Source organism: Gallinula chloropus (genome assembly GCF_964237585.1).
Source record: "Gallinula chloropus genome assembly, chromosome: 5".
NCBI lineage: Eukaryota > Metazoa > Chordata > Aves > Gruiformes > Rallidae > Gallinula > Gallinula chloropus.
In genome coordinates, this window is record NC_140090.1 from 38,575,548 (window position 1) to 38,594,944 (window position 19,397).

Sequence of the window (19,397 nt, forward strand, 5' to 3'; positions counted from 1 at the left end):
TTCACAATCTGATGGGGAGAGTATTTTTTAATGTGGTATTGAATGCTGTTTAAGAGGATGTTTTCTTTGCAGGGCTAGGCCGGTTATTAGAGTAAATGCTGCCCTGGAAGTTAATCCAACCATTCTAAACCCAGAAAACAAAGCCTGCTCGCTGTCAGATGTAAAGGTTTCTTGGTAAGTAGGGTATTTTTGTTTTTCTTTGTGGGTGTTATGTTTTTATAAGCTTTCAGCTTTGAAAGGGTTCCTGTGGTCTAGACAGATAATTAAGACAATCAAAGTCTTTTCTTAAAGAGCAGACAATATAAAATAAGAACCTTTGACAACAGTGGGGGGAGCAACACTGTAGCCAATACAGATTAGGTTTACTCCTAAATTACATCCTCCCAGCAGACTGCCAGTTGAGTAGAGTATGATCTTCTCGAGATAGCAACAGCTAATACAGCTTTTGCAGTGCTTTTATCCGTTAACTAACCTTTTTGGTGAAAAATTAAGTGCCTATGGAATATACTTGGGAAGTGTCTGCTCTGCAAAATGTTCTCGATTCTTGTTCCTGGACTATTATCCAAACCCACTTATCCTTTTTAATGTTAACTTCCTTTTCAACTCGGTATGCCAGCTTCTAGCTTTAAGAGTGAGCGAGCCACACTTGATTTCAGGAATGAACACACTGTTTCACAGGTGACACTGCCTGCCTGATTTCAGACTCCAAAGCTTTGCACTGCTGTTTACTTATAGTTTTTGTCCTATGGGTAAAAGGTAGCTTTTGTGAGTGAGCTAGAGTCTCAAAAGAGAATGCCTTTTGAATTGATAAAAAGAGTAAATAATTTTGGTAGAAAATGAGAGAAATAGTCTGTGAACATAATTTTTTTTTTCCTCCAAAACAGCTTCAAAGTAAAGTTCTGCTTAAAAGCTGATGGCAAAGGAAAGCTCCCTAATTCACTAAGTAAGTTGTGCTTTTTTAAAAACTTGAGTGCAGACACCAGCACTGGTTATGGTTCCTTTTCATTACTGAAACAATTGCCTACCCTTTACAGTACAATCCTACCTGTTCAGTAACCATCTGTGTGGCTTTCTTCAGCAGTTTTTTGGCTGAAGTTGTGTTGAGGTCAGTGGGATTTGAACATACAGGGGACATGAAGCATGTTTCACCACTTGGTGTAACTAGTCTTGCCAAGTCCTTTCTATTTTACAAAACTGAGACCAGCTCTTGTTGAGAAAACTTTGAGAGGAATAATCAAGTATGTGCACTGTTAGGCCTGAAAACCATGGGCAAACAAGAAACTTTGCATATTTCTATCGAAATTATAAATTTCTGACTGATGTCACTGATTTTGTCATCAGGTTCTCTGGATCAGAATCAAGAAAAGATTGTTTCAAATAGGTTTTGCAGTTGTGATTTGGTAGTATGACAGGCAATCTGGTTTTGTCTACTCATTGTAACAGCTTTTCCTGATTTTTTTTTTTTTTTTTGTATGGCATGTATAAAGGTGGTATGATCTGGGAAGATTCATACACATAGCTGTTAACATTTTTAAAATTTCATCATCTATATCAAATATGGAAAGTAATAAGTGATATGGTTAAATAATTCTGTACAAAACTGCTTTAATTTTTTAGAAATTACTACTGTTCTTCTAGTTGTATCACGTAAATTAAAAATGTATCGGTGCTCTTCTATGTTTCCAGGTTTTTTGGGGAAAATGTCTAATGTAGAATAATAATAGTACTTGTTTGTTGTTATATTGAGAACTAATGTAGTAGTGGATCATATATTAAGAGAACTGGAAGCTTTAAAAGTTCCAAGTATTAGCTTTTTATTGTAACTGAAATAAGTTTTTAGCTCAGTTTCTAGTGAGAACGTGCTGGGTGTTTAATTGAATGAAATATCCGTAACCTCCCAAGTGCTTTTCATCGGACAGATTTCCAAGTGGAGCTGCTGTTGGATAAACTTAAGCAGAAAGGAGCTATACGGAGAGCTCTCTTTCTCCACAGCAAACAGCCTAGCCATTCGAAGAACATGACTATTACAAAGGGCGGCAAAATGAATTGTGAAGAACTTGATGCCTTTTTGAGGGTAAGTAGCCATTTATGTTTTGGTTCATTGTCAGTTAAACACCTAACACAGGGAATGTCTTTAAAAAAAAAAAAAAAAATGCTGGAGCAACTTCTTACCCAGTGGATAGACTTAAGAATACTAAAACCATATGTCTGTCCTGGGTTATTACAGCTCTCAGAGGATGACTAATGAATGTTATAATGACTGGTGTCCTGGTCACTAAATGGATTGGAAAATCAATTCTGAACTTTGTTACAGACTTCCTGGACAAGTCATCTAGGCACAAAATTGGTTACAATTTCCAAGCAACATGGAAGTTAATAGGCAGAGGTTGTGTTGCTACTCTGGAGATAAAACAATAAAGAAAAACATGGTCTGCAACTAAAATGCAAAGATCATCAAATAACAGAGGAGATGGAAAAGGTTGAAATACTGAGTTTGCTTTTCCTTACCCTTTTTGTTTAAGTCTCCACCAATGCTGATAAAAGTGTAACCCAGGACAAAAAACATTGGCTGAAGGAAGGATGTGGAAGTGAAGCTAAGTGGAGTGACACGCAGCTTGGATTGATCTCCGAGTACTTATAAATCAAACATAAACAATACTTACTCCCCTCACAAACCCAAAAACCCACAACCACCTAACAAAAGCTGCAACCAAAACCCAGACAACAAAAATACTAGTAATGATTGAGATTCGCAGAGGATCATGCCTTTTCTTGAGTGGCCTTGTGAGTGGGATGTATATGGAAATAGTCCCAGATCTCAGTGTTAGTAAAACTTCATCATTTTTCTGCCTGACATTCTCATAATGACACAACCTATATGAAAGTTTCATAATTTGGATGAAAACCACTTAAAAGCTGTAAGTTATTGTGTTCACAGAAGATACCTTCTACATAATAAGATCTTACAAGAGCTAAGTAAGATCTTACAGTGACCTGTTCTAGATTCATTAGTTTTCATTGTTCTCAGAAATGAGAACAATAAAGCCAAGCATACACTGCTAAAATCTGTGGTTAACATAATAATTTTAAGTACTCTGTGAGGCAGGTTCAATGTTTGATGAACAGAGTGATTTGAAATAAACAATATTAAAGGCAATCACTGCAAAGTAATAATTTTAGGAGGGAAAAATCACAAATCAGGATCTCGGAAGCATGCTGAATTTTGTCTGACAGGGAAGAGTAGAACTCAGAACTGAGTTGTGGTGGTAAACAGCCTGCCAGATGAAACCTATAGAGACTTTTGAAACATATTTTTTGTGTTTCTTTTCTTCATGTGCCTTAATGGATATTAAAATATTTGGTTTCCTCAGGATGAATCTGAGTTCAGAGACAAACTAACTCCCATTACTATTTTTATGGAATATCGTCTGGATTACAGAACAGCTGCAGATGCAACAGGATTGCACCCTATCCTCAACCAGTTCACTCCTGCTAATATGAGCAGACAGGTACATTTATTACGTAGCCTGTGCTAAAATAACCCGGAACATGCTTTCAGCTTTCAATACTTATCCAATAATTGTGTTAATCTTAGTACTTCTGAAAATACAGGATACAAAAATATACATCTAGGTTTTAGTATGTGACTTATGGAAATATTTATGGATTTTGTGTGGTTGTCTTTGCTGCTTCTATTCACTCTGTCAGACTTCTTTTTGATGTGTTATTCCTTGGTGCTGGGCTAACTTTCACACATACTAATAACTTCTGGAGAGAAACAGCTAGAGTAGCACTGAAACTGTTAATCTTGAAGGATTGGAGTGTTTCACCTATTGCTTATATTATGCTGTTCCACGTATATTATGTTTATCCCTATAGTGCTTGTAAGGTGGTAAACACTTTTTCTGTTTCTGTCCTTTATACAAAATTTTGCAAGTGTTTTAGAGAATAGTGGAGATGCAGCTCAAGATGTATAGATTATTCATAGTTTAGAAGGAGGATTAAGATGTGTAAGTGTCAGTCCTAGAATTGCAGTGTGGCAGTTTGAGGCACAGTGCGCTCCATATTAAAAAAAAAACTTATTTGTTTTTTCTGAGACTAATGAGACTAAGATATGTTATAGCCAGCTCTCATAAAATCGTTTGATGTGGTGGTGAAACAGTATTATTGGAAATTTATGTGAGAACAGATGGAGGAATTAATAAACCAATGCCCGTTTGATTTTTGCATAGGCACACATTCTGCTGGATTGTGGTGAAGATAACATCTGCAAACCCAAGCTGGAGGTTTCAGTGGAAAGGTAAATACTTTTTAAAAAGTACTACAGCAAAAAGGAACTTTCTTACTTGAATTCTAACCTTGAAGAGCTTCTAGTACTTTTTTTTGTTCAAAGGATGTGTTGAAATAAGGCTTTACAATATATACAATCTGAACTCGTGCTTATTTGTTTTAAGGGAAACCCATGTTCTGCTTTGTAACCTGCTGTCTTCAGCATGTCATACAGTCAGAGCAAACACTGTCCCTCCCAGTCCAGCACCTGCTCTAAGTACGCAGTATTTCTTTGTGTATTTGCTAAGTGGAGAAGGGCTGTGTCACCGGCATGAAAAAAATTGTTGATAATGCTAATACCTTTTATTAAACCTGGAAAAATGAAACCAGTTTTAATTTGTACTTCGTTCGTGAGCTAGGGCTTTCTTGTGCTTTGTATGCCCAAAAGCCATTCTTGGTGTATTATCACTCCTCGTAAATGTAACTATTTTTTTTATGACTTCAGTACAGAGCTATAGCACGTGAACATAGGTAGTACAGTTTACTAGTGTGCTAATTCATGCAGATGTTTCAGAAAAATTTTACATCAGTGCGGGTGAAGTTAGGTTTCTGTGTAGTTGGTGAGATGTGCTGTTTGGAAAGATGTTCTAGATGTTCTTTTTGTAACTGGGACAAGTGTGTTACAGAGGTCTTGGCTGTATCCTGTAGTTGAGCCTTTTATCAAGTTTTATCATCACTGTATGCTTGTAACTCTGCTAAGTAGATGTGTAATTCAAAATGTACAGTGAGTTACCGGCTTGTAATTCTTTTAGTTGAAGGTTTCAGTGGGTTTGTGCTTTACTGTTAATTTTATTAAAAAGACTTTTACAAAACCACATGCCATGCTTGTTCAACTTGGACACGTTTCTGTTCTAAATATAGTGTAGGGCTCTCTGTTATTCCTGAAGCATAGGTATTGCCTCGAGACTTCTCTTAGCACAATTTCAAAAGGTTTGTTGTTCCTGTAAGTTCAGCATGCTTCAAAAGCTGAATGCGGAGCTCATTCTTACAACTGTGTTTTGTAGTGATCAGAAGCAGATCTACATTGGTGATGACAATCCCTTGACACTAATTGTCAATGCACAGAATCAAGGGGAAGGAGCCTATGAAGCAGAACTCTTTGTCATCGTTCCGCCCCAAGCAGATTTCATTGGTGTTGTTCGTAACAATGAGGTAAAATTCCAACTACCTTCTCTGAGAAATGCTGTTTCAGGTGCTGCTCTGGAAGTCTGTGGGAGAGGGTCCATCAGTGGTGTTTTTTATGCTTTAATCTTAAAACACTGGAAACAAATCACTAGGCTCTTATAATCCCAAAGCCTATAAACCCCTGGCTGGCTGTTTCCAGGTTAAGAGCCTGCTACTAGCAACAATGGTGAATCATTTGTGTGATGGAGCTCGACACAGGGTTCATCTGCTGCAAGTCTTCATTTAAACGGTGCCTTTGTTTATTTAAAGTTGTAAAGCATGTTATGTGCGAAGTAAAGAGCTGGGCACCAGTGAGGCAAAAAGTGATGATGTTGGGTATTACTATTCTTTTTCACCTAGGTGTGTAGAAAGTCTTCAGTGTCAGTTATCCTGACTACGCAGTATATTAACATTTATTTCCTGAATTTCTCCTACTGTGTTATAAAACGTCTGTATACCTTCCGTTTCTTGAAGATACGTGGGTATGGTTTAGCCCATCATAGTTACATAAAAGCAAAATAAGACTTTCTTCATCCTTGTTTTCATTCAGTATAATCTGTGACCAAACAATGCATGTGGAAAGTTGCAGAGCGTGAAGAGGAAAACTATTTTGCCCCTATGTCAAAGGATTCCAATTTGGATACTGTATCCATCATATATGTTGGACTGTTCCTTGGTTTGCTCCTCCAGTTTGCCTCTGCTATTCTAGAACCTGGTGATGTGACTTTATTCAAAATCTGATAGCTTCTATAAGACCTTTTTATAAATAAGCTCATAAGTGTTAGTGTTGTTCTGCCTTCCAACTTTTATTTTCCTATGGAGAGTTTTAGCTGTTGTCCGGATGCCAAAGTTACTTCACAAAGGCTTTGAACAACCAGGTGGAGAAATTTGGTTGCAAAAAAAATCACCAGTGCTACACAGTATAAAAGTATTGAATGTCTCTTAGACCCTCAGCTAGAGCATCTGTCTTGTATCAAAAATATTGGTCTCAATGGAGATTTTCATACTGAGATTTTATTTAATTGTGGTGCTTGACTATGTTGGAACTGAGAAGTTGGATTATCATTTATGCAGCACACCTGGAACTCTTCTCCATACTTTCATACAGGTGGCCAGATGTCAAGAATGACTTTCTTCAGTATCTCTTTCTGGTTTATTACAGGCTTTAGCAAGACTGTCATGTGCTTTTAAAACAGAGAATCAAACTCGCATGGTAGTTTGTGACCTGGGAAATCCCATGAAAGCAGGAACTAAGGTAAGGTTTGGCCCTGCAGGTGCCGGGCAGCGGAAAAGGGGTGCAGTGGTATTTTAATCACAGTAGTGTTTGGATAGGACGCTTACTTTCAGGAATTTAAGATCAAATCTAGATGATGTTTAGCTGCCCATGTGTTTGGTTGAAAGCTATTATCATGGATGTAGTCTACGTGGACTTAAGTAAAACCTTTGACACCGTTTCTCACAGCATTCTGACTGAGAAACTGGCTGCCACTGGCCTTGACAGGTGGACCCTCAGCTGGGTTACAAACTGGCTGGATGGACGGGCCCAAAGGGTGGTGGTGAATTGAACCAAATCCAGCTGGAAGCCGGTCAGAAGTGGCGTCCCCCGGGGCTCAGTCCTGGGTCCAGTCTTGTTCAACATCTTTATCAGTGACCTTGATGAAGGGATTGAATGCTCCCTCAGTAAGTTTGCAGATGACACTAAACTAGGAGGAAGTGGTGATCTGCCTGAGGGTAGGGAGGCTCTTCAGAGGGATCTGAACAGACTGGACCGATGGGCTGAGACCAACGGGATGAAGTTTAACAAGGCCAAGTGTAGAGTGCTGCACGTGGGCCATAACAACCCCATGCAGTGCTACAGGCCTGGGGGAGACTGGCTGGAGAGCTGTCAGGAAGAGAAGGACCTGTGGGTGTTGGTTGGCTGCAGGCTGAACATGAGCCAGCAGTGTGCCCGGGCAGCCAAGAAGGCCAATGGCATCTTGGCTTGTATCAAAAACAGTGTGGCCAGTAGGTTTAGGGAGGTAATTGTGCCCCTGTCCTCGGCATTGATGAGGCCACGCCTTGAGTACTGTGTGCAGTTCTGGACTCCCCACAAGGAGGACATTGAGATCCTTGAGCAAGTGCAGAGAAGGGCAACCAGGCTGGCGAAGGGGCTGGAGGGAAAATCCTATGAGGAGCGGCTGAGGGATCTGGGGCTGTTTAGCCTGGAGAAGAGGAGGCTGAGGGGAGACCTTATCACCCCCTACAGCTACCTAAGGGAGGTTGTAGTGAGGTGGGCAATGGTCTCTTCAGCCATGTGACAGGAGATAGAACAAGGGGAAATGGCATGAAGCTGTGCCAGGGCAGGTTTAGATTGGATATTCGAAGAAAAATTTTTTACTGAAAGTCTTGTCAGGGCCTGGAACAGGCTGCCCAGGGAGGTGGTTGAGTCACCTTCCCTGGATGCGTTCAAAAAAATGGTTGATGAGGTACTTAGGGATATGGTTTAGCATAGGATGGGAATGGTTGGACTTGATGATCTTCAAAGGTCTCTTCCAACCTTGTGATTCCATGATTCTATGAACTAACTTTTCAACAAAATGAAAAGTTACAAGGAATGTTCATGAGTTTGATTCACCTGAAAAGGAATAGTTCATTAAACAGTAAGAAATAATGAACGCTGGTGCCTTACAGGTTTGTCTTTAGATTTATCTCCTAGGTGGGTTTTTTTAGTGTATAATAAAGAGTTAGCTCATAACGTCTTCCTTTTAGTGGAAACCTAATAGTGCTTCTCTCTTGCTTGGTTCTGTGAAGTTAGTGGGCCCTGGCAGATATTAAGATGACACAATATAATAAATAAGTCTTACTTTTCAGAGTAAATAAAGTTAAAATCAGCAGCCATTATAAACATTTTGATACTTTTCTACCAAGGGGCTTGTTGTATAAACTAATAAATGTGATTTCCAAAGTCTTTCAAAGTATATCAAGCTGAAGCATACTTAGAACAAACATTGGGAAATGAGTTTTAAGTCCAGTCAAGTGTGCCATGTTCACTACTGTTTGTGATGTCTAAGGGATACTCAGTTATGTGTAATATAGCTGAGGTAATGGGGGGTGAGGATGGTGTGAACCTTCCAATTTTGGTTTGTGGCAGTGATGCACTGGCTGAAATCTACAGATTGATTTCTGGATGCTTTTTATTTGCTATGTCTCTGTTCTCTTCATGGCTGTGTGCTTCAACCTTTTTTGTTGTTGTATAATATCATTAAGAAGCTCTTATCAGATATTATTTTTCTTTTATTGTGCTTCCACTGAACCATGGTTATTTTCTTTTCTAAAGCTGTTAGCTGGCCTGCGTTTCAGTGTGCATCAGCAGTCTGAAATGGATACCTCTGTGAAGTTTCACTTGCAAATCCGAAGGTATGGAAATCTATGAGCATGCACCTCACGTGGTAGATAACGTGCAAAGTGAATAGTCTGTGAACTAAGCAGTTAGTTTCACTCTGGACTAATTCTCTGGTCTTTGACTTATAAAAATAAAAACCTGGACTGAATGAATTATGTTTTCAAAAATAGAGGATGAAATGTGACAAAACAGTTTTCTGTTTGAATGCAATTTATTCTGGTTACAGCCTGTAGATAGGCTGTTGCACAAGGGAAATATTAAAGAAATTATTATGACTGTATACCTAACTGGAGATTATATTTAAGATTTGGAGGTGTGTTCAGTAGGCATCACTTTACCCAGTACAGTCTATGGAAGTGTTGAATTTTTTTATGTAGTGTATGAATTATTCTTATCCACATATGTATTTTTCATCTGCAAGCGTTAAATAAGTTTAAACCTGCCGTTCTATTTTAATGATATAGCAACTTGCCATACTGTTCAAAGAACTTGGCAGCATTAACGATCTCTTTGATGTCACATTGCTGTCTGTTCAACTTTTTCTCTCTCTTCCATCAGCTATTAAGCTGTCCCAGTAGCGTGTGACTTGTTTCTTATTTGCAGAAAGTGATCTTCTCTGGGTTGCTTCATCTTCCTTAGGCTAACCACAGTCACTAATAAACTTTCAACAGGAAAAAGTTAGGTTGCTTAAGCCATTCTGCTTCTCTGATGAGACATTCCTGTAACATTTTATGCCTTTTATGGAAAAAATTTATTTACATGACTTATGAAAGCAAAAACAGTGATGCAATTAGATGTGGTAATCACAGGTCAGGAGTGATGTAATGATCTTACATACAATTCTTTTAAGTTTTTCTTTTTTTCTGCGAAGTACTTAAATTAAAACATTCACCTCTATTATCTCTGCAGTTCCAACCTGTATGACAACGTAAGTCCTGTGTCATTCTATCAAGCTGACCTTGCCATTTCAGCAGCTGTTGAAATTAGAGGGTAAGCATAGATAGAAAGACATTTATTAAAATGCTCAAGTGAGCTTTGCATGTTTGCTTCTTTATAATTTAATGAATGTTCTTTCCAGTCCACATAAGTTTTTTTGGGAAGCGTTAATGAGTTTTTAATCATAAATAAGCACATTATTAATAGTGTGATGCCTTGCTTTGCCAGTGAACTCAGTCTCCTGAGTGGTCACTTTTAAAAATATCCACAGCCTTTGTTATTGTGATCTAACTTTGTTACTATGTGAGAGGTAGGCACAACTGAAAAGCATTATTGCTAGTTTCACTGTTTTCAGTGCATGCTATATTATAACTGTAGCAGTAAGTCTCTCAGTTTATCTAATTATTTCACACTTAGTGGTTTTTGGATGAGATGTACTTTAAATCTATTAATGCTTTACTAGATGTAGGATGAATCTGAAGTTTAGGATTGGGGAGAAAAAATATTTCTAAATACAAGGCTTGTCTTTTCATGTAGAGAAGAAACGGAGTATTTAAGATACGAGCCACTCAACCTCGGTTCTTTCTGGCTTTATATACAGAAGGTGAAAAATTGAAGATTAAATAAAATTGTGTGATTTTTTTTTTCTTTTTTTTATTTCTGGAGATGTTCTTGAGAATTGCATTTATTGTTTCATACTTAACAATAATTGCTTGTTTGTCCCACTGTTTAGCGTGTCGTCTCCTGATCACATATTCCTTCCTATTGCAAATTGGCAGCCAAAGGACAATCCAGAAACAGAGGATGATATTGGGCCTCTAGTTCAGCATATCTATGAGGTATGCACTTACTACTAACTTCAGTTACACAATGCTGTGCTAAATTAAAAGAAAGACTTTGGTGTAGGTTCTTTCTGGAGTAAATCATAAATACTTTTTCTTCTTTTTGTTCTTCCATGGAAACAAAGACTTTTAAAAAAAATTTATGGTGGGTCAATAATTGGTGTCTGCAAAAAGGGTTGGAATGCCTGTAATTATTTAAGAGGAGTGGCCAGATTGAAAGGCTTATTTTTTACATCATTTCACGTGTTATCTAGATTTCTAAGGACTAAAAAATAAAACATTAAGTAACTTGAGCTGAGAAAATGACTCATGGCTGTAAATTATTTAGTTTCCTCATTTGTATTCCAACTGTTTTGAATCATTGTCAAGTCTTTTGTCCTGAAAAGTTTTAAGTGTTCAAAATTTCATTAAAAGAACAATCGCAATTGTAATCTAGATCATTTAATAAAACAAAGCTTGCTGAGAGCACTGTATAAATAGGAATAATTGAAATTTTTCCTAGACCTTAAGAGAACATTTATCTAAAGAAACTTTTACAGATGTATGTATCTGTGCTCAGAGTGTCTTGGCTGAGATATGTGTAGTAGCTGTAATTCATACAATACCCTACCAGAAATACCTTTTATTTTCCAAGGAAACTGAATTTCTTCAGGGCAAAGAAACTAATGCCATGTAGCTTTTCTTTGAAGTAATTTTTATCAAATTGTGTAAGTAATTGAGCTTTGCTGGTTGGGGGGACTGAGGTCTAGCTACCATTTATAGGTGAAGTTATTGATGCTACTGGCATAGATACTAGGGGTAGTGGAAGTGTAATTTCTGGCTCAAACATAAAACAAAACTACGTGCACAAAGAAGGTGGCTCTCTTGTTTTCTGGTCGGGTTTTTTTACATCTATTAAATTTACTTTCATAACCAGCTGAGAAACAATGGTCCAAGTGCATTCAGCAAGGTGATGATGACTCTTCAGTGGCCTTACAAATATAAAAACTACACACTGTTGTATATTGTTCAGTATGAAATTGATGGTCCCATGAACTGCACTTCTGATATGGAAATCAATCCATTGAAAATTAAGGTAAGTGGGATGCTTATGTTTTTGCTTGAGTGGAATGAAGTGTGTTTGTGTTGGAAACACACAAAATACCCAGATCCCTCAGAATCTAACACTGAGTTTTCATCTGTTGCTGAGGAATAAGACAGCAGTGTTTGATAGTACTTGTCAATATATATAGCAGGTGAAATAAAAAGTGAGCAATAGACTGTCAGCCCAAAGGTAAATTTCTTGTTTCTTCTTTGTTTGTTGCTGTGTCTCTCTTTTTTGAAGGTTGTACTGTATGAGTCCAAAGCAATGGAATAATATTGAATGTGCTCTTATGTAGGTTTTTGGGGGCTTTAGTTCTTGGTAGAAAATGGTAATAATTTTTCTATTAGTAGCTTATTTAGGCCCTCATCCAAATGCTACAAGGGCCAACAGGGGTGTTCATGTGGGGCTTAAAATGTTTGCTGTTACTATCACAAAACACAGCAGAAAAAACTCCTTTTTCCAAAGCTGGGCTAGATGAAGAAACACCAAATCAAAAGCAGCAAGTTGGAGAGGAGAGGGCTGAATTCTAAAACAATTTAGAATGACAAGTAAAAAACAGTTATTAGTTCTACAGAAGAATTTAGGCAAATGTGCATAAAAATACTAAGTGAAGATAATCAATGTATAGAGCAGAAAAGCATACCTGCATATCTTTGATAATCAAAGCAACTCTAGTGAACATAAAATGCAAATTCCCTGTGCTTTTGCTGTACCATTTCTAATAATGTAATTTTTACAACTCTTTCGTAAGTTTCCACATATAAATTTATGTGGAAAACAAGTAGGATCATGGAATCACAAAGTTGGAAGAGACCTTTGAAGATCATCAAGTCCAACCATTCCCATCCTATGCTAAACCATATCCCTAAGTACATCATCAACCCTTTTTTTGAACGCATCCAGGGAAGGTGACTCAACCACCTCCCTGGGCAGCCTGTTCCAGGCCCTGACAAGACTTTCAGTAAAAAATTTTTCTTCGAATATCCAATCTAAACCTGCCCTGGCACAGCTTCATGCCATTTCCCCTTGTTCTATCTCCTGTCACCTGGCTGAAGAGACCATTGCCCACCTCTCTACAACCTCCCTTCAGGTAGCTGTAGGTGGTGATAAGGTCTCCCCTCAGCCTCCTCTTCTCCAGGCTAAACAGCCCCAGATCCCTCAGCCGCTCCTCATAGGATTTTCCCTCCAGCCCCTTCACCAGCCTGGTTGCCCTTCTCTGCACTTGCTCAAGGACCTCAATGTCCTCCTTGTGGGGAGTCCAGAACTGCACACAGTACTCAAGGCGTGGCCTCACCAATGCTGAGGACAGGGGCACAATTACCTCCCTAAACCTACTGGCCACACTGTTTTTGATACAAGCCAAGATGCCATTGGCCTTCTTGGCTGCCCGGGCACACTGCTGGCTCATGTTCAGCCTGGTGTCAACCAACACCCACAGGTCCTTCTCTTCCTGACAGCTCTCCAGCCAGTGTCCCCCAAGCCTGTAGCGCTGCATGGGGTTGTTATGGCCCACGTGCAGCACTCTACACTTGGCCTTGTTAAACTTCATCCCGTTGGTCTCAGCCCATTGGTCTAGTCTGTTCAGACCCTCTGAAGAGCCTCCCTACCCTCAGGCAGATCAACACTTCCTCCTATCTTAGTGTCATCTGCAAACTTACTGAGGGAGCATTCAATCCCTTCATCGAGGTCACTGATAAAGATGTTGAATAAGACTGGACCCAGGACTGAGCCCTGGGGGATGCCACTTGTGACTGGCCTCCAGCTGGATTTGGTTCCATTCACCACCACCCTTTGGGCCCATCCATCCAGCCAGTATTTAACCCAGCTGAGGGTCTGCCTGTCAAGGCCAGTGGCAGCCAGTTTCTCAGTCAGAATGCTGTGAGAAACCGTGTTAAAGGCTTTACTGAAGTCCAGGTAGACCACATCCACAGCCTTCCCCTTGTCCATTAAATGGGTCACCTTTTCACAGAAAGTGATCAGGTTAGTTTGATAGGCTCTACCTTTTGTAAACCCATGTTGACTAGGCCTGATCCCCTGGCCATCATGCATGTGCTGCATGATAGCTCCCAAGATGACCCTCTCCATGATCTTCTCCGGGACTGAGGTCAGGCTGACAGGCCTGTAGTTACCCAGATCCTTCTTCGAGCTATTCTCATATATGGGTGTCACATCTGCCAGCCTCCAGTCGAGTGGAACTTCCCTAGTCTGCCAGGATTTCTGGTAGATGATGGAAAGGGGTTTGGCCAGCCCATCTGCCAGCTCTACGTATTCCCATATGGAAATTTGCAGTTTTACATTGTGAATTTTTAAGGGATTACTGAAATAATCAAACTTCCTTTCTGCTTTTTCAAACTCCCCCTTAAAGATTTCTTACATGCATGCACATGCGTGTGCTACATCAGTACCATACTAGTGCTGTTTTTTCAGAGTTGAAACTGATATATTGAAGAAAAAGATTTGCAAAATTGAATTGTTTATTGCAATCTAAGAGTAGGGTTTATCTATAAATGAGTTTTGCATTGAACTGAAATACTCAAGGCTCTGTGTTTGACCTTATTAGAAATTTGCATCAGTGATACAGAAAAGGTGTGAGTAAAACTTCAGTTACGGATGTAGATAAAACCAGGTTCTGAGGAATAGCTAGGGTAGGAAGGAAAGAAGCCTGATCTGTTACAGATTTTCTTGCCTTAGAAGATTGAAAATACCTAAATGTAAGAATTACTTCTTATTTGGGGTTCCTTGGTGTGTCCTAGATTTCTACTTCTAAAGAGGATGATAAGAATGAAACATTTAGCAGGGAAGATAATCATGACCATCGTATCAGTCGAAGGGATTTATCTGCTATTGAAGGAGACGTGCAGACTTTGGTAAGCTTGTGGCATTGATATGTTGATTGCATAATAATATACTTGAATAGTTTATGAAGCTTTGCCAGGGATAAAGGACAATGAAGTATGTATTATGAGTAAAGTAACTCCACTGATGAATATTTTTCTAAGTATTTTTGGTTTTGGAATATCCTCCCTATTCCTGTATGCAGGGCTGTGGAACTGCTGATTGTTTAAAGATAGTCTGTCAAGTTGGCCACCTGGAAAGAGGGAAGAGTGCAATATTATATTTAAAATCACGCCTTTGGACCCAAACTTTCATGAATGTGAGTGACTGAATATTCTGTCTTTGCTTCTGAAATATAAAAAGTGATTTTTTTTGTATGCCTGTGCAATACTAATTTTTTCATTTCCTACACAGAAAGAGAATCAGAATCACTCCTACTCTCTCAAATCGTCTGCTTCTTTCAGTGTTATAGAGTTCCCTTACAAGAACCTTTCCTTTGAAGATATCCACAATTCTACAGTAGTAAGTCATTTATATCCAGCTTGAGCTACCATACATAATTACCTCAAAACGAATACAGAAGCAATGCTTAAATTCTTATGGATCTGTATAATTGTGATATTATCAACTGTTTGATTCATATATTAATTTCACTGACATGAGTGAAACAAAAATGTTTGTCCTAAACCTAGAATGAGCAATACTTGTGCATTTAAACACTTTGCTGAAAAAGAAAAAAAATTTTAATGCCACTATTAGAGAAATAATTTACTTCAGATTTCTCTTCTATTGTAGTAGCACTTAGGGATTGAATAATAGACCTTTATTGTATTGAATGAAATACTAGGTCATTGTGGAACAAAAAGAGCATCTGTGTCTTAGAGGGTTCCAAAGAGAAGGGAGACAGGCTGCAAATGGAAAGGAAGGTGTAGACCATTTATTTGGGCTTTTAGTTTAAAAAACTTCGGAAGGTACTATAGCATTAAAAATATCCTAAGAAAAGGTTCAAAAGGATTATGATTTATTTTTGAATATGGTTTTTAACACATATTAACTTGGTTTGCTCTACAACACCCTGTGGGCTTGATATTTTTGTTTCAAAGAAGAACTGCCTTTAAAAAAAAAAAAGGAAAGTCCCTAAATTATTGTTCTCTAATTGCTTTATATTTCCACATTCCTATAGCTTTACTGAAAATAATCAGACATTGCAAAATATGTGTTGCTGTGGTATCACTGATTAAAGGAGAAAAAAAAAAAAAACCAACCACCAAACAACCCCAAACCAAGCAAACAACCCCAAACCCAAATCCGAATAGATTTAGGTCAGCGAAACCTTTATGTGTCGCTATTGCTTTATAGCTGTTTATGTTGCAGAGAAAAGGCAAATTATGCTGGATAAACATTATTTTAAACAATATAGAATAAAGATATAAATACTTAAGCTGCACAAATGAGCTTGGCATGTCAGTCCTGTGCAAAGTGTGATTTATTGTGTTTTTCTATTAGGTTACTACAAATATTACATGGGGCATTCAACCACAGCCTATGCCTGTGCCAGTGTGGGTTATAATTTTGGCTGTCCTAGCAGGATTATTGCTCTTGGCTGTTCTAGTGTTTGTTATGTACAGGGTAAGTATTTTATTTGGGTCTTTGTATTATTGTTTTATCCCACTAATGATACATTGTTTGCAGAAATACCTTGTTCCCCTGCATCAGTTAAGTTTTTGGATAACTGAAACTTTTCAGCTTTGCTGTAGAATTAAGTATGTTTGAGGTTGTGCTGAATGACTTGGTTTAATTTTTGAGCTGATATTTTTGGCCTCCCAAGCCAATAGTATAAGGTAACAGGTAGGAAGGAAAAAATTGAAATAACTAGTGAGTTAAGATATGATCAAGAAGGAAAGAGAAACTATGTGCTTATCTTGAAAATCAGTGCAATTTCTTTATTCTCTGACTCACAGATGGGCTTTTTCAAACGTGTGAGACCACCTCAGGAAGAACAAGAAAGAGAACAACTGCAACCACATGAGAATGGGGAAGGAACATCAGAAGCTTAAGCAGAGCTTTATCTAAGACATTCTGGAATTTGAAAATGCCTACATCTTGGTTACAAATTCTGACTTTCCCCTTAAGGAAAAAACACTCATGTCTGCAAGAGCTTCTGGTCTCAGAAGGTACCAGCGTGTACAAGATCAGAGCCATATATTTAAATCTTCCTTTTTGTATTAATTGAGTTCTCTTGTGTGACTAATGCATCTGCACTGATTTGTGTGTCTGCACCTATTATGTTGTGTTTTGATTTTGCTTATTGGGATGTAGGAGACATCATCTTTTTTTGATTCACGGATGGACTTTACAGATTCCGTGTTTGCTTTTGAAGCCAACAGCTTCCACAGATACTTGCTGGATGGCATGTTTTTATTTTTGTTGGAGTACACTACGTTTCATTTCCTAGCTCTGAAGGCTAGTTGCAAAAATACCCCTAACCTAACAGAGCTTATTTTACAAAACTGAAGAATACTTTGACCCATTAATTCTACTGATGATTTTCCACCTGCTCAAAAAATATTAAAGTGATAATTCAGTGCAATCATTCACATTTGATACCTCTTTTGCATGTCTCTGCTCCTTCCTGCTCAGTCATCTGTCATGTGGTTTTTCTTCTAGGGGAAAAAAACCCTTTCCTGTTCCTCCAGGTCCTAGGTCTCTTGGTATAGGGATTGAACCTATGGAAATGGAACTGAGAAGTAAAAAGCTGGGGATGATGTGCTTTCATTAGGTCCCACAGAAAAGATTCATGGCGAGATCTAGACTCTGCTGTGTTTCCATGGAGCAGGATCCAGGACTTCCACAATTTATGGCAGTGTGAATCCATTTAGGTACTGCCAGGGGCACGTTGCCCCTTGTGGCTGCCAACAGACAAGTGTGTGAGAACTTATAGTCTTTATGTTCACAAGTCGATTCTCCAGAAGGTTTGAAGATAAGTCTTTACATTACATGGGTTGAATTTCAATTTCTGGCAAAACAATGGAGGGTATAATTGGTGACAGGTGACTTAATGCACTTAAGGAAGCTGTCATTTCCACATTCTGTGGTTGACCATGTCCAAGTGCAGGAAGCAGTAATATAAGGACTGTTTGAACTACATTGTCTGCCATCCAAATGTGTATATGACATGAGTACTTTAGCTGCAATCAGCCCTGCCTTGCCACCTGCCTGAAGAGAACAGTGAACTTGTCAAATTAAGCAGAGTATAGCTGGCAGTGAGAAAGGTTTTGAAAAGAGAAGGTTGATTTGGCTTCTTGCATTTCTTGCATTCTTTAACTATAACTTTCATTGCACAAAAGCCATTTTGTTGCATGTGACATTTCATTGTGTTGAATACATTTCGTTACTGGAGAAAACACTAAATACTGTGTTTCATCGTTGAGTTTTAAGCATACCAAAAGTTTAGTGGCTTAAAGCCACAGTTTTACAACATTCTTACCTTATTTCCCTCTGCATTTTGTAGTAAAATGAAGGTTCTTATATTTACAGAACAGTACAAGAACACTGTCTAGATCCGTTTGAGTAGACATGTAACTGCTAAGTAGGAGGTTGTTTGGCTTGCAAGCACATGTAGCTGTGTTGTATAGCTTCTAAGAGTGTAGATATATTTCAGCCATTACAAAGATGCATTATATGAGACTTGGTTTATTTTTTTGTTCCAAAAAGGAATTAATAACACCATCTCCATGTATGCAGCCACATACAGACAGACTTACACGGTAATTACACCAGTGAGATGTCTATGTAGGCAAGCTATTGAAAGGACAAGGAACTCTGGTTTGGATTTATATCCTGGGGGTTTTGTTCAAAGCTGCATCTCCCCTGTACACACTGTGATACCTGTGAAACCTGGAATTACCTGAAAGAAGTGATTCAACTCTCATTTCTGCATCCTTTCTGACATTTGAAGTCCATAAATGGCTTTAAGTCTATTTTTACTTGCTGAACCACAATGGCATTGGAGTCATAGTCCACAAAGTCTGTGGGGCCAGTATGTATAACGGATATCAGCTTGCATATTTATCCATTTACGTATTTTAGTTTTAGACTATTTGTTTAGATAGAACTAGCTTATATGAGAGGGCAAGAACATGATACTGCATTCTCTGAATTTTCAAGTTCCTCAGTGTTGCCGAGGCTTTATCTTTGTCTATACCTCTAGTATGGTTACTAATAATATAGTAAAGAATCAGGAGTCGGGCATTGATCCTGGCCTCAAAACGTGGCTTTTATACAACACGATTTCATTTACTCATATAGGCTTGCAGTTCACACATTGTCAGCTGCTTATCTATATGCAAGGAGATTGGTTTTATCTAGTCTTAATCTTAGTAGGTTAAGAGGCTTAAGAGACTGTCAGACAGATTATAGCTCTAATTCTTACATGTGTGCTTTCATTACATGTACACTGTGTTGACTTGAAATTTATTAGACTACTTGCATGTCTAGACATTATAGAGATGAAAATTAAAAACAACCAAAACCACCCTACAATCAAGATCCCTTGCTCTTACATGGAAGGGATACAGTAGCATTGTTAATGGTAGTGTTAACTGCATCCCAATTTTGCTGTGGCAACTGGAAACTCTGTTTTTTATGATTATTTGGATAAAGGTACATTTTATTGGTACAGCTACTGTAGCAATGGCAAGGTTCTTTTGTTTATTGAAGTTACTTAAAGTAAGATATAGTTGTGATCTTTATTTTCTTGCACTCTACTGGAGAATAAAAGGAAATAGTTGTTTCTCTCACTTCTGCTCATTTGGTTAAAAAAATT

At 38.3% G+C, this 19,397-nt stretch overlaps 1 protein-coding gene across 1 annotated transcript in view; it reads left to right on the forward strand.

The window, feature by feature from the left end:
- Positions 1-16,669, forward strand: part of ITGAV (integrin subunit alpha V) — a gene marked incomplete at its 5' end in the record, with an annotated part of 43,631 nt that extends 26,962 nt beyond the window's left edge. Inside the window, 16 exons of the mRNA XM_084265752.1 lie at positions 73-174; positions 885-943; positions 1,920-2,074; positions 3,372-3,509; positions 4,233-4,300; positions 5,334-5,481; positions 6,656-6,748; positions 8,810-8,889; positions 9,785-9,865; positions 10,545-10,650; positions 11,570-11,728; positions 14,491-14,604; positions 14,778-14,891; positions 14,987-15,094; positions 16,079-16,201; positions 16,534-16,669. Coding sequence (XP_084121878.1) covers positions 73-174; positions 885-943; positions 1,920-2,074; positions 3,372-3,509; positions 4,233-4,300; positions 5,334-5,481; positions 6,656-6,748; positions 8,810-8,889; positions 9,785-9,865; positions 10,545-10,650; positions 11,570-11,728; positions 14,491-14,604; positions 14,778-14,891; positions 14,987-15,094; positions 16,079-16,201; positions 16,534-16,629 — 1,744 coding nt within the window. The 3' untranslated portion in view covers positions 16,630-16,669. The remainder of the gene's footprint in view (positions 1-72; positions 175-884; positions 944-1,919; positions 2,075-3,371; positions 3,510-4,232; positions 4,301-5,333; positions 5,482-6,655; positions 6,749-8,809; positions 8,890-9,784; positions 9,866-10,544; positions 10,651-11,569; positions 11,729-14,490; positions 14,605-14,777; positions 14,892-14,986; positions 15,095-16,078; positions 16,202-16,533) is intronic.
- Positions 16,670-19,397: the final 2,728 nt, after the last annotated feature.